General features: G+C 36.6%; 1 protein-coding gene across 5 annotated transcripts in view; it reads left to right on the top strand.

Moving 5' to 3' along the window:
* DIAPH3 (diaphanous-related formin 3) overlaps nt 1-27,070 on the top strand; it is a 519,652-nt gene that overhangs the window by 385,414 nt on the left and 107,168 nt on the right. For 4 of the 5 annotated variants that reach the window (XM_011990882.1, XM_011990885.1, XM_011990884.1 and 1 more), the window contains 2 exons: nt 15,429-15,524; nt 16,002-16,061. In XM_011990882.1, the coding sequence (XP_011846272.1) occupies nt 15,429-15,524; nt 16,002-16,061 (156 nt within the window). Of the gene's footprint in view, nt 1-15,428; nt 15,525-16,001; nt 16,088-27,070 lie in introns of those variants that run through there. The other variant, XM_011990886.1, reaches the window with a different exon arrangement.

Here is a 27,070-nt window from a genome sequence, read left to right as displayed (position 1 = left end):
AGGTATCAAAGAATAACCCCTGAAATCATCACTAGGCAACCATAGCTATAAGTCTTCACCTCCACCGCCTCAGTACTAAGCAATTTCATAGCACCCTGATTTATTTTGTGTAACGTTCGTCATATGGGTAGTCACTAATTATGTGTTGAACTTGCTCTTATGTTTAAGTCTCATGGGAACAGGGGCTGGGGCTAGTTCAGTGCCTGACACTTAATCCTTAGTGTATCTTTGTAGAATTGAATTAAATTACAGACTTTATAGTTTTATATTCCAACTACTTCCTGAACAAAACAGAATATTCTGCCAGTACCTTAAAATCAATTCATCTAAAACCTAACTTGTCATGTTCCACATAAAACCTGATTTTCATGTTCTTATTTTGGGTTAATGATACCACCATTTTCCCAGTCACCCAGGCTTGACACCTTCACACTATGCCAGCTTTAATCATCATGGAGTACAGTTTTGATTATTTCACACCTTTCAAAAACATTTGATGGCAGTTCTTCAGCCTCAAATCCAAGCTCCCACAGCCTGCCTTCCTGACCTTATTTTCCCCTTCTTCCAGTGCGCACCATATGCTGCTGTCAGAGCATGACTGCTGGGCCCCTCTGGGCATCATACGGTGTTCCAGGCACCACTTACTGGCTCCTCATGGCCTCAAGTCCATTTATCCTGGCTTCTCCTGAAAGAAAATTCCTGTGAAATTACCGATATTATTCCCCTTCTTTTTAAAATTCTTGTTGAATTAAGCATTTTCATTATCTGAAATATTTCATTCTTTATTCAAAAACTTCATAAGGAAAAAAGCCATTGAAAAGTCAATTGTTCACTAATAAGAAAATACTAAAACAAATCCTAATATATTTTCAATGAGAAGTAAGCATTTGTCAAGCTTAAGCTTGTCACACTTAACTCAGAATAAAGTGAAGCTCTCATGGGTGACAAGTGAAACTTCTACCCAGAAGTGGAGGTGGTGTGCCATGTAATTAACCTTTTCCTCCCTGGGTTACTCTGTGATTAAAAGATCGTGGGTGTTCGCTGTGTGATAGTCACATTTTGTTAAATGTCATTATCGCCTCACATCTACATATGTATTTAAATAGATACATTTTTTCCCCCTGACATTCTGTGCTTTTGCAACTGAAGGCATCTGTTCAGCCCCCCTAGATCCTAAGTAACACACAAGGTCGACTGTGGTAGCATTCTTTTTTTTGCCAGGGAGTCAATGCCAGGTTTTTAAATTTTGCTTTCTTTAGTAATTTTAGAATAGGTCAGAGTGAACAAGCTTACCAGAGTGGGTCACTTGAATACTTACATGCAATATATTTTAACAATCATTTACTACTGGAAGAATGATTAAGTACTGCCTTTCTTCAGCACCATGTGGTGGAATAATTGCTAAGCTGCTGGAAGTCATAAAACCTATTGCTGGCTCTGTAGCTAATAGCCATAAGCGGTCGTAGAAAGGTCTTCATTCAATGTCCTCATTGATAAAATAAGGACTTGGCTTATTTCACTTACTATATTTTGGAGATGGTCCATATCAATAATTTAGATATGCCTCATTTTTTCACAGTACAAAATATTCTGGTATATGGATGTCATAGTTTATTTAGTCAGTCTCTTGTAGATGGACATTTAGTTTGTTTCTAGTCTCCTGTTACAATAAACAACAGTATAACAGACATCCTTTTACATATGTTTTTCCACACATGTAAGTTATACATGTAGAATAACTTTCTCAGAGAAAAATTATTTCATTATGTGATATGTGCAATCTTTTTTCTTTTAAAACAAATTTTTTTAGAGGAGAGGTCTCACTGTGTTGCCCAGGCTGGTCTCAAACTCCTGGCCTCAAGCGATTCACCCAACTTGACCTTCCAAAGTGCTAGGATTACAGGCATGAGCCACCATAGATGGCCACAATTTTATTTCTAATAAAAATTACTAAATTATATTCCAAAGTGATTGTATTAGTTTTATATTTTCAGCAACAAATGTGTGAAATGACCTGTTGCCCAACCCTTCACCAATACTGATTTATCGTAATTTTTTATTGTTGCTATGCTGTTAGATGAAAATGATCTCTCACTGATGTATTTGGAATATCTTTAATTATGAATAAGGTTGAGGATTATATCAAATCTAAAACATGGTTTATTTATTTTTGTTATAGTGTCTTAGTCCATTCAGTCCACTATAAAAAATATCACAAACTGAGTAGCTTATGACGAACAGAAGTTTATTTATCACAGTTATGGAGGCTGGAAAATCCTAAATCAAGATGCTAGCAGATTCGGTGTTCACTGAGGGTCTGTAACCTCCTAACTGTGTCCTCACATTGTGGAAGGGACAAAGGCAGCTCTCTAGAACCCCTTCTATAAAAGCACTAATCTCATTAACAAAGGCTCTGCCCTTATGATCTCCTCACCTCCCAAAGCCCTTTCTCCTAATACCATCACCTTGGGATTAGGATTTCAACATATAAATTTGTGGTTGGTAGGGACACAAAGATTCAGATCACAGAAGATGGGTTCCCTGAATAGTATTTGCCCATTTCTTGGTCTGTTTCTTACTGAGTTATAAGCATTCTTTATTTTAAGAAAATCAGACCTGGGGAATGCCCATGTTTCAAATGTTTTTTTCCAGCTTATCCTTTCATTGTTTATGTGTACACTTTGTTATTATTTGATTTTTTATTATTTTTAATAGAAACAAAGTCTCACTATGTTGTCCAGGCTGGTTTCAAATTCCTAGGCTCAAGTGATTCTCTCTCCTTGGCCTCACAAAGTGCTGAGGGTACAGGCATGAGCCACTGTACCTGTCCTATTTGATTTTTACATATTTATATAACTTTTGGATTTTCTTAGGAATATCTTCCCATTCCAGAGCTATTGAAATTTTATACTTTTCCATATTCTCTGCTATAATTTTACACTTTAATCTTTTAATGTTGAAATGTTTGATCCACTTGGAATTTATTTTAGCATAAATAACAAGGTGAGATCCAAATAGGCTGTTGCTACCACAGTAGTTATTGAACACAATTTTTTAAATCTTCTACTGATTTGAAATGCCACCTTTATCATGAATTGACTTGTCATGTGTATTTGATATAAATTACCAAGAGTAGTACATGTTACGCATTATTATTATTATTATTATTATTATTATTATTGTTATTATTATTGAGACAAGGTCTCACTTTGTCACCCAGGCTGCAATGCAGTGGTTCAACTATGGTCACTGCAGCCTCAACTTCCTGGGCTCGAGTGATCCCCTCACGTCAGCCCCTCGAGTAGCTGGGACTACAGGCATGCACCACCATACTGGCTATTTTTTTTAAGGGACAAGGTCTCACTATGTTTCCCAGGCTAGTCTTGAACTTTTGGGTTCGAGCAATCCTCCTGCCTCAGTCTCCCAAATTGCTGGGATTACAGGCATAAGCCACAGCACCCAGCCTCTGTTGCACATTATTATCCAAACTTATTTGACCACAGAGCCACCTTCTCTACCTCCTCTCCCTAAACACATATACACAGAGCTTCTTATAGGACTAGTGTTCTGTGGTGCACGCTTTGGGAAATGCTGTCTTACATATTGAAGTTTTTTTTTTTTGTTTTGTTTTTTTTTTTAATGTGATATATCTCCTTATTTTGTAATGACAAATTCATGCATTATATGGTTACTCTTAAATCTTGTGCCTTAGTATGTTTATATTCCAAAAATGATTGTACCCTTTTTATTTGGGTAGACAATGAGCAGATAAGTAACTTTTTTATTCTGAATTGCTTTCTTACAACCGAATCTAAATCATAAGAAATTTGGAAATTAAGACTTAATAACAATATGATACAATATGTTATAGTATATTTATATTACCATTTTTGCTGGTTGTGTATATAGTTGAAATTCAATCATAGTTTATTCGCGACATCCAAGGATAGGTTTTTTGTAAGCTGGAGAGTTTGTATAATAATAATCCTTTATTTCATAGATCTCGTCTCTGTAATGCTGTTTAGTGTAAGACATGAAATTATTTAGATTCAAATTTGGATACAATGTAATAAATTGTATACTAATTATGGTTTACACATTCTAATGTAGCTGCAAAATATTTTTCACTTAAACTTTGAAAATGTAGCCTTATTTTTTGTTGTTGGTCATGGGATTTTTTTTAGAGAGGGTCTTGCTCTGTCACCCAGGCTGTAGTGCAGCGGCGTGATCTTGGCTCACCGTAACCTCTGCCTCCTGGGCTCCAGCAAGCCGTATGTTTTATCCAGAGCAACTAAAAGAATAATCTTATGGTCTGTACTCATACGATGGATGCTACAGATCCAAGCCTATTCAAGATACGAAGAAGGAGGTGGTAACATATGATAGCAGTCGTAGCTGCCATAATTCCAGGCCATATTTAAGATAGGAAGAGAAAGAGTGATTATTAACATATACATCTTTTATTTCTAGAAATACTATACTTTATGTACACATATGCCTTATTAGACAGAAATGCATCACATGGCCACCCCTAGCTTAGCTGCAAGGGAGCCACAGAGAGAAATTTTAGCTTTCCTAGCCTCTGTAGGAAGGAAGGAGAAGGTAGGGAATGAATGTGTTGCACTGACTAATCAGCAATATTTGCTATATTAGTGTACAAGAATAGTCACCAAAATATTAAAAATATGAATAGCTGATATTTTTTAGGCCTTACATATGGGGGGCACTGTGCTGAGGGCTTTATACCTTGCTTAATCTTCCAGTAGTTTTTGAGGATAAATACTATTATTATCCTCATCTTATAGGTATGAGGAGGCACAAGGAGATGGGGTGGTCTTTAAGGAGCACACAGCTGATAAAAGTAAGAAGCAAGATTCAAGTCCAGGAGTTTCACTCTTTAACTTTGCTCTTAGGTGCTCTATTTTAAGGAAAAAATAATAATAATAACAAAACTTCCTTTTTTGTGAAATATTCTAATTTTTTCTTCTAACTTAGAAATATATTTAATGAAATTCGTACAAATCATGAAGAATAAGGCGAAAAAAAACCAGAAATATTAACCTATTGGAGTTTTTTCCCGTAAAATTCCACTTCTTATGGTTGAGCCAGTCACTTAATTATAGTATGAAAGAGAACTGTTCTGATTATCATTTTATCAGTTAAATCCCAGTGAAAATTGGCTTTCTAACTCCCTTGACTCAAATAAATTTTCAGTTTCACATCTGGATTAAGACAAGTTCAAAGACTTTGTTTGAAGTTATTCCTGTCTTTTTGCTGTCTGGTTTAAGTAGTATTTTGAGCTTTGTTCTAGCTGGTTAAAGACTGAACTGGGTTACCAAGAGAAGTCGTATAATCTTTTTCCCAAAAATCTCTATAACCAGAATCATAGAGGAATAATTCATATAATTATGTTAGGGCAGCTATGTGTGTGTGTGTGTGCATGTGTGTTTTTTCTTCTAGAATTGGGTTAAACTATAAGCCTATGAATTTTGTGTATCAACTGCACACTTTCAGCCTTTGGGGAAACTGAGCTTTCCTTCCCTAGTCCCATTCCAAATTCCAGGTTGTAATCTTTATGTCACTTACTACTACTGAAGTATTAGAAAATGTCTCTGGGCATGGTGGCTCACGCCTGTAATCCCAACACTTTGGGAGGCCAAAGCGGGCAGATTGCCTGAGCTCAGGAGTTCAAGACCAGCCTGGGCAACATGGTGAAACCCCATCTCTACTAAAAATACAAAAAATTAGCCAGGCATTTTGGCACATGCCTATAATCCCACTACTCTGGAGGCTGAAGCATGAGAATCACTTGAACCTGGGAGGCAGAGGTTGCCATGAGCTGAGATCGTACCACTTCACTCCAGCTTGGGTGACAGAGCGGTCTTCAAAAAATAATAGTAATATAGGCTAGGAGCGGTGGCTCACACTTGTAATCCCAGCACTCTGGGAGTCTCAGGCAGGCAGATCACAAGGTCAGGAGATTGAGACCATCCTGGCTAACATGATGAAACCCCATCTCTACTAAAAATACAAAAAAATTGGCCTGCCGCAGTGGCGTGCGCCTATAGTCCCAGCTACTCAAGAGGCTGAGACAGAAGAGTCGCTTGAACCCGGGAGGTGGAGTTTGTAGTGAGTTGAGATTGCACCACTGCACTCCAGACTGGGCAGCAGAGCAAGACTTCGCCTCTAAATAAATAATAATAATAATTATATATATAGTTGTTTGACTTTAGGAAAGTATGTCAGGAGACAATGGGGAGTAAAAGGAGAAGATATAAAAGCACACACAAAGTAAACACAATGGAAAATGGTCACAGGTTGATAATAGTCATTTCCTCTTAAAAGCACCTTTTCTTATTAGTTTGCCTTGTGCATTACCCTCAGCTCTCCTTTCTTTTCACTACACACTGTCTCCCTAAGAGAGCTCAAGCTCATCATAATATAAGTAAGTAAAATAACAAAGATTCACTGTTCGTAAGCTCTTAATATGTGCCAGGCACTCTACTGAGCATTGTATGTGATTTATCTCTTTTAATCCTCCCAATATTTTGTGAAATAGGTGCTGTTTTTCTTGCCCTTTCAACATTGAGGGGGAATAGATGAGAGTTTTAGAGACTAAGTAATATGCCCAGTAACACTGATTGTTAGTTGGGGAGCCATTGGTTTGAATCCGAATGAATGAATTCAAAACTTCTGTTCTCTACCACTTTACTATGCTTGTACTCTTTTCTATAGTTTCAGTTATGACCTATGCTTCTAAGTTGAATGTATTAGTATAACCAATTCTTCTTTACCAAGTTTTAAACCTGTGACTCTATCAGCCCTCTAGACACCTTGAATCACTTTGTATTTGTATATCTCATGAACATTTCAACTTAACATATCCAAAATTCAACTAGATCCAACTCATTCTACCACCAAACAAAGACAGTTCTGTACTTGGCAAGTAATATCAATATATATACAATTGGCTGAGCCAAATGCCTGGAAATCAACCTTAACTTTATTTCTTTATAGTATTCACATCCACACAGACCAAGATTTCTCTATGTCTCCTCCTTTCTCTTTTCTATTTTCACCACTTCTATAACTTACTTGGGCCCTGCAATCAATCACATTTTGTCTAGATTTAAATCACTAAACATGCCTCTCGGGTTTGTTTTTTGTTTGTTTTTTGCCTTTAGTCTTGTCTCTTCTCAAAATATTCTTTCTGAAGTAGAAATTTGACCATGTTACTTCCTAGCTTAAAATGACTTCATGACTCCTTTAAAGTCTAAACTCCATAGCATGATATATTCAGCCCTTGGTGAGTCGGCCCTGGCTCTCTCTTCACCTTCACCTCGCAGCATTACCCCTGTTATCTCTTCCTACTCATATCCTTTGCACATTCTTCAAGAATCCCAGTCTTGTACAGCTTTAGTGACAGCTTTAGCTGTGTCTTGTCTCTTTTGGCAGCTCTGGCACTCTTAAATCGGTTCTTTAAGTCTCAGGTATTCTGAGTCTTCTGTGACTGCTGTTCCTTCTCTCTCTGTCCCATGCTACATGCCCACCACCCTGTACCACATGCTGAATATCTCTGTCATAATATTCATCCTATCGTGTTGTACCATTTTTACCTGTCTTCCTCCCCTTCTCAGAGGTAAGCACCTTTAGGTCAAGAATCAACCTCTTCCTTCACATTCTCTTCCTCAGTTATCTTCTTTCCCTTTCAAGAAAATTTTTAACTTTCTTGTATTATCAATGTCTGCAAATTCCTCAATTAAATAGAATAGGCTCATAGCGTGATAAAATATTTTCTCCCTCACTCCTCTCAACCTTCTCCCAACTTCCCAGAGGCAATCACTTTTAATTCTTAGTTATTTCTTCTGATATTTATGTGTTCCCTATTTCTAGATAATAACATAAACTGTTATGTATCAATTTTTTATTTTAGACATTACTGAGTTCCTGATTTAGTTCCCTAATGCCCTCTCACCACTAATCCACCTTGTGTACCCCTCTTCCTTTACCCCATTGTCTTTCATTGTATCACAGTTGATGGTCAACAGAATGGCCAGTGTTTATAATATTGGCAGTATGTAAATATACCTCATTTTCTTTATTTTTCTTCTTTTTTTAACTTTTAAGTTTTTTTTTTTTTCTTTACCCCAAATTTTAGTAATCCTTGTTTTCTGTCTTAGTTTGTTCCTGCTGTTATAACAAAAACACCTTAGACTGGGTAATTTATAAACAACAGAAATTTATTTCTTGCAGTTCTGAAGGCTGGAAAATACAAGATCATGATGCCAGCAAATTCTATGCCTGGTGATGGCTCACTCTCTGCTCCATACATGGTGTCTTGCTGCTGCGTCCTCATGTGGTGGGAGGAACTAACAGCTTCCTCGAACTCTTTTATAAGGCCACTAATCCCATTCACGAGATTTCTGCCCTCATGACCTAATCACCCCATAAAGATCCTACCTTTTAATACAATTACATTGGAGATCAAGTCTAACATATTCAGACTGCAGCATTTCCTATGGGACAATCTAGGTTTTGCAAATGGTCCGACACAATAGATTTGCTATCAGTTCCATGGCCATTACTCTGTCCCATGGCCCAGTTTCCTCCCATGTGATCCGTGTGATCTGAACTGGCTGCTCTGAGACTGGGACATCCTGGGAATTCCTTTTGCCACTTTGCTTTCTTGTCCCTTGTCCTTTTCTGGATGCCATGTTTTCCTCTTTCTTACTCTTCTACGCCTCTTGTTTTGGTTTTGCAAAAGCACATCTTGCAGTCTCTTTCTAAGACGGCATGTATAGACACTCGCATGTTTGAAAAATGTCCATTTCCTATCCTCGTCCAATTAACAACATAATCATTTCTTCACTGGAAATAATTTCACTTCAGAATTTGGGAATCGTTTCTTGCCTATCTTTTGGAATTCAGGGTTACCATTGAGAAATCCAGTCCTAGTCTTATTTCCTTCCTATGTATTTGACCTGTTTTCATTTGTTTACTTGCTTTCAGCATTCTAGAACTTTTAGGCTCTTCTTTGCATCCTTAGTTATCTAAAATTTCAGTGCTGTACCTTGGCTGAAGAAAATGGAATAAGGAAAGAGAGTTCCTACTGGATCACTGACTTTTTTCTCCTGTCCTTTAAATTTAGGTGGTTTCCAAGATGCCACCTCTCCTTATTCAGGCATTTACTTTTCCAAAGTGCTGAATGAGTATTTTTTACAATATGGAAATGACTTCCAAAAATACTACCCACGTTTTTGTCTGAATTTGAGGCCACAATTTCCAGCTGTCTTCCAGAAGTTATCTGGAGGTCCTTGCTAGCACCTTCCATTAACATGTACAAAAGGAAACTCATTATATTTTCCAATCTTTGTTTGCCATCAAAATCAAAAATATTTAAATTTCATATTTTCTTTTCCGCCAGCCATAGGCTGCAGAGATCTCAGACATATCCTTAGCAGCTCCGCCCTCTTTCGATTCCTAAGACCTATTGATTCCACTTTAGAAATGTCCTTAACTCTCCCTTCTCCATTTCCTTTGACACTGCAATTTTTAAAAATATCATTTACAAATTAAGATGATATGTTACTCAGATATAGAAAGCTTTGACTTTTGCAGTTAGTCTATTTAAGAGTTTTCTCAGCAGGGGAGAAACTATAAATATTTTTAATATAAATTATAGCTGGAGAAATTGAATTCTGCTCTACAAGAAAAACTGACTAATTTCAACTTCTCTGGTCTGTGTTAGAATATTGTAAATATAAATCATTTAAACACCTTACTACACCTCATTTTTGTTTTTATTCATACTTTTTACCTTCGTACCTGTTATTCCTTTTGCCAAGAATGCTATTCCCTCTCTAGTCCCTAACATGAGTAATTCCTGCTTATTCTTCAAGTCATCATTCACTAGGAAGCTGTACATCTCCAGTAACTCATATATACACATTTTTTGCTTATGAGAGCAGAAATGCTTTCGTGTTTACCCTTGGGGCCTAGGTATCTCGGTGCCTAGTAACATCCTGGCACATAGTACCATATGCATCGGTCTTAGGTATCTTTAGTGCCTAGTAACATCCTGGCACACAGTACCATATGCCAGGTGAACATGTGTTGGTTGAATGTTCTAAATGCATTTTTAACATTTGGAAGAACATCTTCTTCATATGTCCCCATATTACACTTCGGTTTATTTCAAGAGTCTGTTTGTACTTCAAGTCAGAGTTTTTCTTAGAAATGATGTTATACCTAATGAAGAACATAATAGAATACACTCTAAAAGACTTCCTTCGGCCGTGCGTGTTGACTTATGCCTGTAATCCCAGCACTTTGGGAAGCCTAGTGCTTCCCATGTGATCCGTGTGATCTGAACTGGCTGCTCTGAGACTGGGACATCCTGGGAATTCCTTTTGCCACTTTGCTTTCTTGTCCCTTGTCCTTTTCTGGATGCCACGTTTTCCTCTTTCTTACTCTTCTACCCCTCTTGTTTTGGTTTTGCAAAAGCACATCTTGCAGTCTCTTTCTAAGACGGCATATATAGACACTCACATGTTTGAAAAATGGCAGATCACATGAGGTCAGGAGTTCGAGACCAGCCTGGCCAACATGGTGAAACCCTGTCTCTAGTAAAAATGCAAAAATTAGCTGGGCGTGGTGGTGCACACCTGTAATCCCAGCTACTTGGGAGGCTGAGACTGGAGAATCACTTGAACCCAGGAGGCAGAGGTTGCAGTGAGCTGAGGTCATACCACTGCACTGCAGTCTGGGCAATAAGCAAGACTCCATCTCAAAAAAAAAAAAAAAAAAAAGACTTCCTTCATTTGTAATATATCTAAAGCAGTTCTTGAAACATTCAATAATAAGCAGGCATTTCATACATGTCCTGTAATTTACTATGGATTTTATCTGTGAATTTGTTTCCCTATATTTTTATAACACTTAGCAATTTACCAAGTGCTTTCATTTGTATTTTCTCATTTGATTCCCTCATTAACCCTAGACAGGTATTGTCTGTATTGCATATGTCAGGAATGATTATGTAAATAATAGTCTAGTGTCTCACAGGTAGTTAGTTGAAAGCTCAGACTAGAATGCAGGTTGTTTTACTTCATTATTATATTCTTCCCCTTATGCATGTGAGAGTGAAGGCCAAAAATAGCCATCTGCTCTGGGGGATGACAGCAGGGGTAGAGGTTCCAGGTAGACAGTGATGGACAAGAGAAAGAATGTTTGTAGAGAATCACAGGCAGTTGCCTTTAGCTAAAGAATAGGTTGTGATGGTTGGAAGTAAGAGGTAAGATTGGAAACACAATTGAAGTCATTGTTGGAGTAAGAATAAGAGTTTGGACTTTGTCAGAATCCATTTGAGTGAAAAAAAGAAAATTAAAAATAAAAATGAAAAAAGGAGTTGGGACTTTATATTGTAAGAACTGAGATATACTGAAACTTTGTGACTAGGGGAACTGAAGATCATTTCTGCTGTTGGACTTCCTTGTCAGTAATGCATGGGCTGAATTAGGGAGAAACTGGAAGCAAGGTGACTAGGCACCTCATGCAGTATTCCAGGTAAAAAATAATTCAGTTCTGTTCTACCAACATAAAGTGTAGTTAGAAAAGGAACAGCAGATCAGTTCAGGAGATAATGGGGAGTTTCAATCTATAATATTTGACAACTAAATAGATGTATGTGACAAGGGAAAAGGAAGAAAGAAGGCTGTGTTGTTTAGAATGGTGGCGGGAACGTACTCCCATCTCTTCCCTAGACCCCTGTCCATCTATGACCTTTATTCTCCTGCATAACCAACCCTTCCAGCTGACCATCTTAGTTAAGTTAGTCAATATATATTTAGCTAATTTAGCCAACGTATATTTGTTGAACACTCTCTATGTAATAGTTGCATTTTGCCAGGTGTTGAAGATAAATGAAATCTATAATCCCTGCCCTCAGTGAGCTCACGATTTAGAGGTAGAAACAGTCACATAAACAATATAACATTGTAAAAAATTTATTGTTTTATGTATTACAGACCACTGGGACACAGAGGGGCACCTAGTTAGGTCACATGGGTTAGAAAAGGATTCTCAGTTCTCTGTTTTGAAGGAAGGGTAAGAGCTAGCTTGGTGAAGACAGTGAGTCAGATGTTCTGTGTACATACAATAGCATGTTCAAAGGCATGAAGTTAATAAACATGAGACTGTGTAAGTTGCTTTGTGAGCCTAAAGCTGTGAGCCTAAGAACAATGAGATTATTCTAGTGAACCATAATACAATTATCACACTCTGATAACTTAACATTGGTACAATGTAATTATCTGATATCCAGTTATATTAAAATTTCTCCAGTTATCCCAATAACGTCATGTATAACTTCTTCCAATTCAGGAGCTAATCAGGGACTCCTCTATACTTAATTGTCATGTCTCTTTAGTCTTCTTTAATCCAGAATAGTTATCTAGCCTTTTCTTCTCTCTTTCTGTTTCTTCCTCTCTTTATCTTTCATGATATTGATACATTTTTAGATCCTAGACCAATTGTGTCACAGAATGTCCCTCACTTTGGATTTGTATGATTGTTGCCTCACATTCAGATTCAAGTTCAATATTTTTGTGCAAAGTGCTACACAGATTAAGTTGTGCGTCACTTCAGGAGGCAATTGGTATCTGCATATTCCACATTATTGGTAATGTCAAATTTGATTATTTGGATAAGGTGGTATCTACCAAATTTCTCTATATCCTGTTCCTCCACATCCTTACACACAATAGTTTTTGAAGCCATTGACGACTCCTGCCTGAATCATTTCTTACTATGTGAATTGTAATGTGGTGAATTTTGTATTTCCCTCGTATCTTTGACATCTATTAGCTGATGCTTTTCTTTAAAGAGGAACTCTCCTTCCTACATTTTTATTACTATGTATTTTTTAGTATCACTATGGATGCATGATTCTTTTTCCCCAATGTGCAATAATCCCATTCCTATCATTATTTATTTGATATTCAGTTGTCCTAAATTTGGCCAAGGCAATGTTTCAATCTGGCTTCTCTGTCTTTTCAACATATCACTATCTATTTTTGAGCACTTTCTTATTTTCTGTCACAACAATATGTTTCTGACTCATTTCACACTTTTCTTGGCCTCAGTTCTAGAATCAGCCATTTCTGTAAGCATTGTCATTCCTTTTAGGGAGTAATGGTATGTAGAAACCAAGATCTTAGGGAGAGAGAGGTAATTGGAAACCAAGATTTTAGGGCTAGTAATGGTAGCTAGAAACCAAGATCCAAATGCTCATTGATACTACTATAGTGTTACAGGAAAAGGGTTTTGTTTGTTTGTTTTGTTTTTTTAAGGCTTGAGTTTACATTAACACCTATAAATCCAATCCAACCCTTCATGGTTCTTTTTCTTTTTCTCCAATTCCATATTTCCATTTTCTTTCCCACAGTGAGCACATCAGCACATTTACACATCTGCTCCACCTTTTATACACACACAATAGTCTCAGAATCACTACATCAATACCACTACCAACAACAAATTTAAGAAGAAAGTTCACATTTTCTTTATAGATTTTTCCCTTAAACTTTATGCCATTAAAGTATTCAAAAGTTACTTGGGTTTATTCTTTTTTCCCCTCCTTTATAATTAATGCTATCAATTTGAAAACATGTTTATTTGTTTCTATTTGATTTCAGTACTAGGATTTTTTTTCAATCTCATGACTGCTTGAAAAAGATTCAAAATTTTAATTTTAGATTTAGAAATGTTTTCTTTTTCTTTTACTACCTTAAATATTTGACATTGCCTGCAGTTTTTAAGGAAAAAATATAGTTGAATTTGAATATAAATTTTCAAATAGCTACTTATTTAACTGTCTGAAATATTTAATGTATTTTAGTTAAAATAGCCATCAAATCACTTAGAATTACATTTACTGTAAATTAACAACTTCCAAATATTCTATTTCTCACCCACCTTTTTTGATAACACCTACAAGGTTTAGTACTGTTCTAAAAATATGTAACAGCAGCAGATGGAAAAGTGGCTGATACATATTTATATTTATATATCTGTTTATAAACTGTAAATGAGTATGTTATTTGTATTCTACTGCAGTCACTTTTCATCTTTGTAAAGGAATTGTGTATGAAAATGGAAAAAAAAATAAAAAGTTCGAAGGAAAATAGCTTTCCATTATTTTAAATGTAGCAGTATACCGGCCATACAATTTCATAAAGAATGCCTGCAAGTTACCTTGTCTGGTCGGACAAAAAATCCTTAGTGCTTCCTTGAATTTGGTTTGGGCCAGTAGTTCCTTTGAAACTTTTTCTCCTACTTTCTTTGAATACTATTTAACACTGATAACTATAAATACTTAAAAATATTACAGGCATAATCTGTTCTTTGTAGAGATAATTGGCTCTATATCCATGTCTTTCGTTAATTATATACAAGATATCAATTTAAAGTAATCTTAATGGAATGCAGTCCTTTTTAGAGAGCCTCTTTTGATTTATTTTTCATTATAGAAGATAAATTTATACATTCTGTAAAATTTTGTAGTGATTGTTCTGTGTCACCTCAAGTCAGGGGATGATTATCTTCTGATATGAAAAATCAATTGTTGGAAGCATGTTCACAAAAGTTAGCATGGAAATATAATTTCATAAGTTTAGACAGCAGAATATCAGTAACAACAAAAACGCTCTCCGGGCCTTGTGTGGTGGCTCACGCCTGTAATCCCAGCACTTTGGGAGTCTGAGGCGGGCAGATCACGGGGTCAGGAGATTGAGACCATTCTGACTAACATGGTGAAACCCCATCTCTACTAAAAATTTGAAAAATTATCTGGGCGTGGTGGCGGGCACCTGTAGTCCTAGCTACTCAGGAGGCTGAGCAGGAGAACAGTGTGAACCTGGGAGGTGGAGCTTGCAGTGAGCAGAGATTGCGCCACTGCACTCCAGCCTGGGCAACAGAGCGAGACTCCGTCTCAAAAAAAAAAAGAAAAAAAGAAAAAAAAACACTCTCTTATACCTGGTTGACTTTAGAATATAGGATGATGCCTTGAAAATAGCTCATTTCTACAAAGGAAATGTGATTTATGATAACTGAAGACTCAAACATGACTAGAACCACATTCCATTTAAGGTAATTATGCTGTTGGACTATAAAAGCAGTGCTCTGAAGTGAATCAGTGGAACTCGGTCCTCTTTAGTGCACAGTAACATGGGCACTAATGAGGCCCTTTTCGTTAAAAGATAGTTGATTTATGAGAGAGTTACAGTCCTGTCTTATTTTGAAATTGCTAGCTTAGTTCCGGCATCTGATCTTTTTTCTCCCTACCATCACCATCACCAGTTTCTGTGGAGCTTTGACATTGCTATGGTAACCCTGAGGGCTGATGGAATTCCCTGCATCTCTTTTCACAGAGGGTGATGAGACAGGAGTGATGGATAATCTGCTGGAGGCCTTGCAGTCCGGGGCTGCCTTCCGCGACAGAAGAAAAAGGACACCGATGCCAAAAGGTGAACCCTATATTTGTTTCATGCTACTTTCTAGGGAGCTATCACAGAGAAAGAACCTGTTTTTCTCATTCTTTTAAAGTCATGTGTCAAGAATGCAGTGCCGTGGGCAACAACTGTTCAGAAGTTTCATAAGTTTGCTTAATCCCTTGCACAGACAAATGTCAGAGAGATATGCATTCCAGTTGGCCGATGTCAGTAGCACATTAACAAATCAATGCACTGAACCTAGAAAATCCTGATTAGTGTGACAAGTCTCATCTAAAGAACCATATGTACCTTATCCCAGTGGAGTTTACAGTAGCATAATTAAATGGGAAGTAAAAGTCATAACATTATTGCTTCAAGTATTTCAGGGTATTGAAGCATTACTTTGCTGCCAGAAATACTTAACCTTGGAAAAAAGTATATCTAATACTGTTTTCCTTCTTGAGATGCATAGACCTCTATATTAAGTTTATTTTATATATTTTTTAACAGATGTTCGGCAGAGTCTCAGTCCAATGTCTCAGAGGCCTGTTCTGAAAGTTTGTAACCATGGTAATAAACCGTATTTATAAATTGCACGTTCTTCTTATCTACTTTTATCCTATTGATCTGTGATTTTAGTAGACTGCTGTGAAATTCTCAAGTTTCAATATAACTAAAATAGTAAAAATGTGTGCATGTACATATTTGCTATGAGATTGTGTACTCGTATTTTTCATCCTTATATTATTGCCTTGAGGTTGTGTCTTAAGTTCTTCTATCAGGTCTTTAGTGAATTTTTTATTATTATAATTATCTGAAGTTAACGTTCAATCATTGCTCACCAGTGTTATCCAAGGCACTCTTTCTCATAACACTTTTTAAAATAGTGGACTTACTATAAGTCAAGATACAATTTGAAGTATTGAATCTGTCATCTGTTTTAATCTCTCAAATTCACCAGTGTAGTTAGAAATACCTTAACTGGCATTTTGGCAAAATCATAAACGTAGATGAGCTTCATGTGGTATTATTGTGGAAGGATGTGATAAAATCACTAAGAAGGTGAATTAACTTAGTCTCTGATATTCATCTAAGATGCACTCGTCTCAAAAATCTCTAACCAGTCCTCCATGCCCAACCTCATAGAACTCTCTGCTCTGTTCAGGGTGCCATTTCATGTTGATTGGGTTTTATTTGCTTTGGTTCTTTTCCCTCTGTGTTATGTCCTTGGGTCCTGCCTACCTTCCACAGTCAAAACATATTCATTGATTGTGAGTGCTGTTTTTCAGAGTGAGATTGTCACTAATGTTTGCCAGATTTATAAATGTAAAACAACTTGACAGATTTTGTACGAGTTTTTTGGGTGCAGATGAGTTAAGTAGAATTATTAACATGTGACTGAGAGAAAAACCTGTGCCAATTTCTAGGGAAGCCTAAAATAATTACGAGGTAAATAAGAAAAAGACATGGATGTAATTATCTTTTAATAAGTGTGTGGATCCTTACTGCCTAAGGTAAAGTATATATAGTAGGTGCTTAACAAATGACAGTAAAGGTAAAAATATACTGCAGTCTCTTAAATAGATCTTTTTTGTGTTTTGTCTTGCCTTTCTCTTGTATAGCAATACAAACAGGAAGAGTTGGAATAAGTCAGAGAAGTTCACTGTGAATAATTAAGTAATTCCTAAATTTAGGGTTATGATTTAGAGCCCTTGTGACATACTTTACAATGGCAAAACCTGTAGAGAGGAGAACTATCCTGATCTTAGGATTATTTTGTATTATCCGTGAATAAATGGAAACCCAGAGAGGCTGAAAACTTCCTAAGAGTACAGAGCTGGTTAGTGACACAACTGTGACCAGAATATAGTTCCAATTCCTATTGTATTTCTTTCTTGATTTTGTATATGTACTTCAGTTATTTTTTTATTATTATTAACAAGATAATCAACTCAGCCCCCATTTTAAGTCATTAACAAAGAGCCACAGCCAAACACAATGATTGTGATATGATTAATGATACGCATATACCATTCTACAGTTAACTTAAAATATATATTTTTAGATACTATTTGGGGCAAAATTAGTTCAGATAACTTTGTACACTGGTCTTGGAGAACTCAGCCTTGTGACTATAATATTAGTAAAGTGTCTGGGATATAATGTCTCAGATGCAATTACTTATAAATTGTGATGTTTCTGTTTATTATATATACAGCAGATGAGCACTGCATTTTTATAAAGCTAATATGTACTGGCTTAAGTTCTAAGGCTGTTGTGATAATTAAGCTAGTAGATTATACAGCAAGCCAAACAAGATATATCAAAAAGATCAAATTCTCTGTTCTAATATAAATGTGATGGGTTCCTACATTTTTAGAAATTATTTTCTATTCATATTTCTGTTGTGTTTTCCCTTCATATTTCTAACCAAGTAGAAAGAAATCCAAATGACCAAATTTATCTTAAGAACTATGTGTATGTAGATTTATTGGACTAGATGTTGAAAAATGCAGGATTTGGTTAAGGAAAATGTCTTCATTGAAAAAAGTCTAGTGATTGTTTTTACTATGGGATGACATTTTGGAGTTTATTGTGTAATCTATTTCTAAAAACTACTTTGTTTTCATTGAAAATACTAACCCTACGACTGACCTATGTGATTGAAATGTAAGATTGAACTTACTTTTTAAATTTGCTTTTATATACTTAAAAGAAAATTGATGTCTAATATTTATATTTTCTACAAGTATATATTGTTGATATTGATCTCATAACTTATTTTTAAAGACGTAAAAGATTTTCTACAGCTATTTGAAATTCATTTATAGGCTATGTAAAATAATAATAATATTAATAATAAGCTAATGTTGACTGAGATATTTGGCTTACTAAATGCCAAGCACTATGATGAATGTCTTATGCATATTACCCATTTAACCTTCTCAAACATTTCTCTCAGAGAGTCAATATTTTTATCTCCATTTCATAGTTGAAACCAGTCAAGTATTAAGCAGGTCTGATGACTTGTTTAAGGGCATGTAGTCATGTAGTCAAATTTTGAATGCATGCCTATCTGACTTCAGAGTCCAAGTTGTTAATTTCTTTGCCATGCCATACTCTTAACATAACTGCTTGAATCCATGTCTAATTCACTTCCCATCCATGAGCTAATGACTTATGTGCGTACTTCTTTTAGCTTGTAACATAAAGTTGATCAATTGAGACACAGCCTCTCAGAGGTTCTCCAGCCTCTGGTGTGCCTCATCTCTTCTTCCCAAATTTAACCACTAGATAGCACTGTTTTCCTAGTCTGAGGTTTAGATTATGAAAATAATCTAGAATTAATTATGACCACTTTTTATTTCTTTTAATAAAGTCAGTATTAAAACATTTATGTTAATTTTAATAAACCTATGCTCTGTTAGAAATATTATAGAAGACTTGGGTAAAAAATAGATATCCAAAGCCCAAATTTGAGTTTATTAGCTGCAGTTTTAATTTTTTATTGTCTGTATATCTTTTGCTGTCTGTGTATTGTCTGTGCTTTCTTAAATCAAAGCTATAGTCTCAGACTTCTTAGATTTCTTTTTATATATAGAGAGAGCATCTTTTATCTCAGAATAGAAAAAAAATCTGCTAAAGTATCCTCCTGGTCTTTGGGGCTAAAATGTCCCTATATGTATTTTAGCAAACTGACCTCAAGCATTCTAACTTCAGTGAACTTCAGAAGCAGACACCTCATGCACTGAATCATCCAGCCTTTGTGCTGTGGTCCAAACATCTACCAAAAACACTTTGGTTACAAGTTGTACCTGTTCTCTTTTGCTTTGGCTGTAAAGCCACAAGCAGAAATTAAGTATGTGCTAAATCTTTATTTATTCAGCAAAATTTATTAAGCGGTTGCTAAGCACTTAAGATTTATAGATACCTTCTAAGAATGCACCATCTAGTTGAAAGACAGAGTAGTAATAATTGCCCTACTTGTGGTAAATGCCAGGTTAGAGTTAACACAAAAAATTTTGGCAAGAAAGTCAGAAAGACTGATCCAGACTTCATGAGGACAGTTTAGAGTTGGCTTCTAGAAAGGATCTGAAATGCAAGCTGAGACTTGAAGGATGAATACAAATGAGGCCAAAACCCAAGGACAAGAGTGAGCCTAGCAGCAGCAGCAGCAGCAGTAGCATGTATGCACTTTTTCAGGATGCCCTTTCTGAACCCCAGTCTGAACCTTGTAGAACTGTACATTCTGGCGACACCCTAGTCTTCCCATTTTATAATACATACTGTCCTGAAGATGTTTTTATTCAATGTCTGTCACACTACTCATGAGTTTCATCAGAGTGGAAATAAGGCATAAAGGAGCATATCTGTCTTGTTGACTGCTATAACCCCAATACTTAGCTGGATTGGTATCAGGCATATAAGTGTTTATAAGAATGTGTTGAATGAACAGACATGTTTATGTTTATACTTGAATGGAACTATTAATGTATATATTAAGGAGAAAAATCAAATCTCTTAATGTCACCCAAATAAGTGGAATTTGATGTGCCAGTTGCTAAAGTTCCAGCTGTGAACACAGTTAACCGCTTCCCATCTCCTCCCTTTAAGTTATCTATCATCAAAAGGAGATATTTGATTGTTTGGTCTATGCATAGCTTCAAAGAGTTGTTGGATCAGATGTAGGGGAGGTTCGATTTTGATTGGGTTACTCACTTCTTAGAAGTGGAGGGCTACTTATTAAATATCTTTCACTTAGTCAAGCAAAGTGTGGCAACATTAAAACAAAAGAACGTATTTGTTGATGAGTACAGGGCATTATCTATTTTCTTTATTCAACACAGTCCAAACCTAAAGATTTTCTGTAGTCTACAGAAAATAGTAAAATTCCTTCTTTTAAATCAAGATAATTAAAATATTTGTTACTGCATTTTAATAAATTTCATACTATGGGGTTTGAGTGTTAAGAAATCAGCTGGCCAGTTTAAAATAAAGTACCAGATGGGGAAGAAGTATATTGCGAGTCTGACACCACGCCAAGAAATTTGGACTGTTGAGGTTTTTGAGCATGAAAATGATAGGTCCCCATAGTTTGTATGGAACTAAAGTGTAAGTGAGAAGGAGGGATTGAAAGGACTTCATGGCAAACTCTGTGCCAATATGAATCAGCTGCTAGGGATGGTGAAAAAGTCAAAGGGGGAAGACAAAAAAAGTCAAAAGGAAAGAAGCCCAGCCTAGAGCTCTAGGTTAAGACACCCTCACAGATAATTGCTAATAATTCATAAGCAAGTGAGTTATCTAAAGGAGAATCTTTAAAACAAAAGAATGGCAAGTTAAGGCCTGAACTTTAGGAATGGTGTCAGGTGAGTAATGAAGTGAAGGAGAAGCAGAAAAGAGATCAAGAAGTTGGGAGGAATTACGCAGTGGTGGAGCCTATACAATGAAGGTTGAAAGAAGACTTTGATTTTCTCATTTGTTTTTCTTTTCTTGATTGTTTTCTTTGTAACCTCTGGTATACCACTGAGTGACTAGTGTTTTTCAGGATACATTTATTCCTACTCTCCTAGGGACTTCCCTTCCTCTGTATGCTCTGTAAACTCTCTGTAAAACTTCTGTGACAAAGGCTCCACAGATGTGAATTGTTGAACCACACCTTATGCTGCATCTGCCTGCAGTTTGTTTGCATCCTCATTAGGTGGTTCTCTTTTCATAAGTGGTACAGTGGGATTTTTTTTCCAGTTAAATGGATAGAGAGTAATCAGAAAGAATTCTATAAACTATATGCAATTAAAACCCCTAATGATAAAACTATTTAACTGTGACAAAATAAGATAAAACATAATCAAAATTTTAGGCAAACAAGTATTATGCATTTTTAGAGAGCATCCATAACCTAAACAAAATCTTGCTATATTATCTTTACACTAAATCAATTCTTAATAGCCTTAATTTGGATTTGATTATCTATTTTTACTCTTCCACTTATATATGGCACTTTGAGAGATTTTTATAGAAATAAGATTGTATTGCCTCCAGGCACAGCTGCTCTGCCACTCTAAGATTTGAAGTCAGAGTTAGATGTGAAGCTGGTTAGATATCTTTAAATTAGCATATTTTTCTAAGGGAAGCACACAAGACAGGCTTCGTTGTTGATATATCAAAACTCCATATAGAGCCACCTCTCCCCCATCCCCAATCCACTCTATCTTGGGTCGCCTTGTTTCTTGACCTGCCTTTTCTCAAACAGCAAGAGTTTGTCTTGAGGCAGAATTAGGAAATTTCTAAGGTTTCCATTGGTGTCTACTGAGTACTAACTGCCTTAAATCTTCTTTGGAAACCATGAGGACAACTCTATCGAAGTAATGAATGAGTGAATGTTGACAACTCTATCGAAGTAGTAAATGTTGACAACTACCATTTTCATTTATTTTAACTCTATCTTATTTTGAAGTAGAAAGAGCATAAGGAACAATATATTAAAATTACTTGATTTTCTAAATGTCATTGGCCTATTTTCTTGAGAGTATTTTTTGTTCTTTTCTTGATGAACTTATGCCTGCCAAATAACCTAAGAAAGGGAGCTATTAAAATACTAATTGTTTTTGACACCCTTACACTTGGGCTTTCATGCAGAATCACATGCTACCTGTAGCTGTCAAAAGACTTAAATATTTTTTAAGGAGATTTTTCTAGGCCAGGAATGTAAAATAATTTGGATGATTTCACAACTTATTCAAACATCAGTCTCTTATATTTACCATGTAGTCAAGCAAAAGGCAGAACAGACTCAGCAGGGCTCCCGCCCAGGTAAGGATGCCCTGTGGGTAGACAGGAAAGGCTCTTCTTACCTAATTTATAGTCAGGGCAGGACAACCTTTTGGCATAGTCATTATCAAACAGACTCTTAAGCATGAACAGGTTAGAAAAGTCTCAAGTAGTGAAGACTTCAAGTTGTTTTAAAAGGACATTTATGCAAGAAATAGCAAATGTCTTTCATTTAATGAGCATTCACAAATTCCTATGCTGAAGGCTGGAATAAATTTAGTGAGAAGGAGATAAAGAACTGTATTGTATAAGGAAAGTAATGTCCTTGACTTCCCTGAAATGGTTGTTATGATTAATATGTCTCTTGTTCTGCTTGTGTTCCATAGTGGACTCTAATTATTATGATCTTTTTAAATTGTTTGCCCATTCTGAATCTCTCCCTTTTCTCGTAGCAGAAGTTCAGAGTCTAAGTTTATAAGGAATCAATGGACAGAATTTAGAAGCTCCTTGAACTCCGAACTTTTGTTTCAAATTTTGTGCTTGGACTTTTAAAAAAAACTGGTGAAAGGATATATTGATTTCATCTAATTTCTCCCAAAATAAAAATCCCTTTTAAAAGAGGATTAAAGAATTACTGATTTTGTCGTTTGATTACTGATTTGTTATACATTGTCTCTGTTTCTATGTGTTGTGTAATTTTGCATTACTTAAAAGGGAAGCCATTTCTATGATATTAATACTTGTTTGCCATTTGAGAACTAAACTTTCATGGGCATATCAAATGCTTGGTGAATCTACAGTTTTAGAGACAAATAAATTGTTTAGCCTAAACAATTACAGTCCAACAAGGTGGTGCTACTGTGGAGGTTCACTGAGCATACAGAAGAAATGACATCATCTGTACTTGGGATAGTCTTTGGTCTTACTGGATCTCCCAAGCTGGAAGGAGAGCAGGGCTCATCTGGGTCATACAATTTGGAAGGAGCAAGAAAGAAAAAGAGGAGCCAGAGGAGGAGCGTTCTCCCCTAGGAGCCACCAGTGACACAGAAGTTGGGAAAGGGATGGCGTTAGGAGATATACCTAATGTAAATGATGAGTTAATGGGTGCTGCACACCAACATGGCACATGTAACAAACCTGTGTAACAAACTTGCACATTGTGTAACAAACCTGCACATTGTGTAACAAACCTGCACATTGTGTAACAAACCTGCACATTGTGCACATGTACCCTAGATCTTAAAGTATAAAAAAAAAAAAATTAGTGTGGAAAAAAAAAAGAATAGTCACCAAAGCCACATGTTCAGAAAGACCAGGTAGAAAAAGGATGGATTAACACCTGAGCACAGGTTGGTTCGAAGGACCCAGGTATCACTGCTTACCTTGAGAAACCCGGTATTGGTAGAAACTGAAGCCAGGTAGCCTTGGCTGGAGGAGGAGTGGAGCTGTTTTTTCTTTCTTTCTTTCTTTTTTCTTTCTTTCTTTTTTTTTTTTAAAGCCTAGATATGAAGAAAAGAAAAAGTAAGGAAATAGCTGGACCAAATGGCTTGTGATTTAATGAGCATATTATGTTTATTTGCCATTCATATGACAAAGGCTTTCCTGTCTTTGTATTCTGAAAGGAAGTGTTAATAGCTCTGGAGGTGTGGGGTTAAGACTTAGGGGAGCAGTAGCTTAGGTTAGGTTCCTGAGGAATGGGATGTGAGAGCATAGGTGCAGAGCAGCTGGACAGTTACAAAGGAAGGATGTTTGAACAGAAGTGGTGGCAGACAGCAATTGAGGGAAAATTCGGAACTCCTACCTGATAACACCTGTTTTCTCTGAGAATTAGGAGATAAGGTCTCTTCCTTAAAGTCATAGTCTCTGGCTGGGGGAAGGAGGCAAGGTCAATGGGGGATGATGCATCTCCTCTAAGGAATGTCAGAGGAAAGTGATCAGGGAGACACAAAGTAAGTTTTACATTAATTGCAGAGGGAGATGATTACTTACGTAGTGATAGTACAGTGTGTGAAATCCACGGGAAGAAAAGTAGCCAAGGTGCCTCCCAGGCCCTGTGAAAAAGGGCAGATTGTCCCCAGTAGCCTAAAGGTTCTAAAAAGTAATCTCCACGTGTGACGACAATGCTCAGTTAGGCAGTAGGCAGACTGGGTGTGCTATAGAGCACCAGCCAAGCAGTCATCAGATTTTCTGAGAGGATGAGATATTTTGTGTTTTGAAAAGTGTAGTAATTATAGGAAAATAGTGAAAACTCTTTTGGATTATAACCATGTGTGGTTCACCAGTGTTTTTGCTGTTGTATTCCATCTGTAGTAGGCGTTAGGGCAGGGATAGGGGGACCCTACTGTAGCTGAATTTCTTCCAGGCATGTGCCAACTGCATTTTGTGTCTGAAATCTTTTCTAAGAAAACAACACTTGGTATTTATTTATAAGATACCATTGGATTTATATTTTACTTTCTTTGCCCTCCTTAAAGGTCAGTTCCAAGTAGCCACAGATACAGAAACCACCTTTTAAAATTGCTGTCAGTATAAAAATAAATAATTTGCAAAATATCTTACACATAGTAGGCACTTTAAAAAAAATAGCAGTAGTCATTCTTATTCAGTAACTATTTGTGAACGCATAAAACTAGCCAGATTTTCAAACACTGTTTCTACAAGTGAATGGTCTGGCAAAGGAGTTTGACCTTGAAAAACAGTTCAGAGTGAGGTTTGGGCTTTGAGTTCAAACAGGTCTTGGTTTGAATTCTTGACTTACTATCAGGGTGACTGTGGCAGGTTATTTGTCTTTACATTTTTCTTTTCCTCAGCTATAAGAAGAGAAATTACTCTATGTGTTTCATAGGCTGTTAGGAAGACTAAATGAAAGTGTGTGAAGGTGCCCAGATTTGTGATGTAGTGCCTGGAATTGAGTAGCTACTCAATAAATTCAAACTATGCTGGCACTTCCTCATTCCTTCCCCTTCTTCACTTTCCTTCCGTGATACATTTGCCAATAGAAAGTTATTGTAAATCCTTCAACGAGAATGGTACATAGAATGGGTTTAGTAATTGGAGACATGGAAATTGATTTTCTTGCCGTGACTATGTCTTGGACTGTACTTAAAATACATGAAGTAATATGAACTAGTTTAGCAGAAAAAAGTTGAAAATTAAGACTATGGAGAATTTTGCTTTTAAAATAGAATAATAAAGATATTTTTTACCTCCTTTTGTCCTTGGGAGTCAGTCACCACAGAGCCACCAAGAGAAAGAGTCACAAAAACAATTCCCAGTACCTGTAGCATCAAGATATCTTTAATCTGGAACAACAATATATAGAGACAGGAAAGATGGAAAAGATGATGATGCGAGGGTAAAGCTGGAATCCTGACGTATTATTTTCCTAGGGCTACCATAGCAAATTAGCACAAATTGGAAGGCTGAAAACAAAACTTTATTGCCTCACAATTCTGGAGGCTGGAAGTCTGAAATAAGATGTTGGCAGTGCTGGTTCCTTCTGGCAGTTCTGTGGGAGAATCTGTTCCATGCCTCTCTCCTAGCCCTGGGCGTTGCTGGCGGTCCTTGGTGTTCCTTGGTTTGTTGCTGCATCACTCCAGTGTGTGTCTCCATCATCACATAGTGTTCTCCCATGTGTCCTTTAACTTGTCATGTGGCTGCCTTATAGGGACACCAGTCATTGGATGAGCACTCAACCTAATCTAGTATGACCCTGAGTTTGCCTGATAACATCTTCAAAGATCCTATTTCCAAATACAGTTGACATTCACAGGTACTAGGGGTTAGGATTTCAACATTTCTTTTTGAGGGGATACAGTTCAACCCACAACACCACAGGGCCCCAGTGGCAAATGGACTGATCCATCCCTCCCAGGACTCTGAGAGCTCAGGAATTATTGGGGCCAGGAACTGCTGACAGAACTAGTGAGCCATACAGCTGAAAAATGGGACTGGAAAAGGAGCAGTTCAGCTACCATCTAGACAGTCTGACTCCGAAGTCCAGAATTTTAACCATCATGCTGTACTGCATCAACTCACTTCCCTTTCCCCCACCCTTCCAGGAGATCAGAGATTTATCATTTGAAACAATTGCACTCAAGAATCTAGAAAGGGAATATGAAACAGGAGCGAGAGTTCTACTGCAAACAGAGATTATGTAAACACAAGATGACCTAAAGAGAAAAAAGTGGAAATGAATGGAAAAAGCCTCTTCTGACTCCCTTCTGCCACTTAGTTCTTAGCATACAGAAGCCAAGTTTATGTTCCAAGCAGATGACAGAATACATCTCTGGATATAATAAACAGTCTAGAGAACAGGCTTTCTGATACTAGTCTGCTCCTCCCCACAGTACTAACTCAGAGCAAGAGAATTACACAGAGAAACCCATTAGCTGACCAACTTACTTATTCACACAAAATGTTTGCTCTTAAATGTTAATTTGGGCCAGGAATTCATTAGCTAACATTTGAGGAAAACATTTAACATGGAGAAAAAAGGAAAAACAAAGGAGCTCTTAATAAAAAGAGGAAATACGAAGAACAAAAGAAAAATTTCAAGCAAAACACCACAATTATAATTTCAGACATATCAAAGACAATTTTTTTTTTTTTTTGGTGATGGTTTCTCTCTGTTGCCTAGGCTGAAGTGCAGTGGCATGATCATAACTCACTGCAGCCTTGATCTCCCAGACTCAAGCCATCCTTCCACATCAGCCTCCTGAGTAGCTGGGACTACAGGCATGTACCACCATGCCCAGCTAATTTTTTTATTTTTTGTGAAGACAGAATCTCACTATGATGCCCAGGTTGGT

The sequence above is a fragment of the Mandrillus leucophaeus genome, unplaced genomic scaffold (assembly GCF_000951045.1).
Source record: "Mandrillus leucophaeus isolate KB7577 unplaced genomic scaffold, Mleu.le_1.0 Scaffold387, whole genome shotgun sequence".
NCBI classification, from domain to species: domain Eukaryota; kingdom Metazoa; phylum Chordata; class Mammalia; order Primates; family Cercopithecidae; genus Mandrillus; species Mandrillus leucophaeus.
Note: the sequence above shows the minus strand (reverse complement) of the source record. Positions and strands in the feature narration are given on the sequence as shown.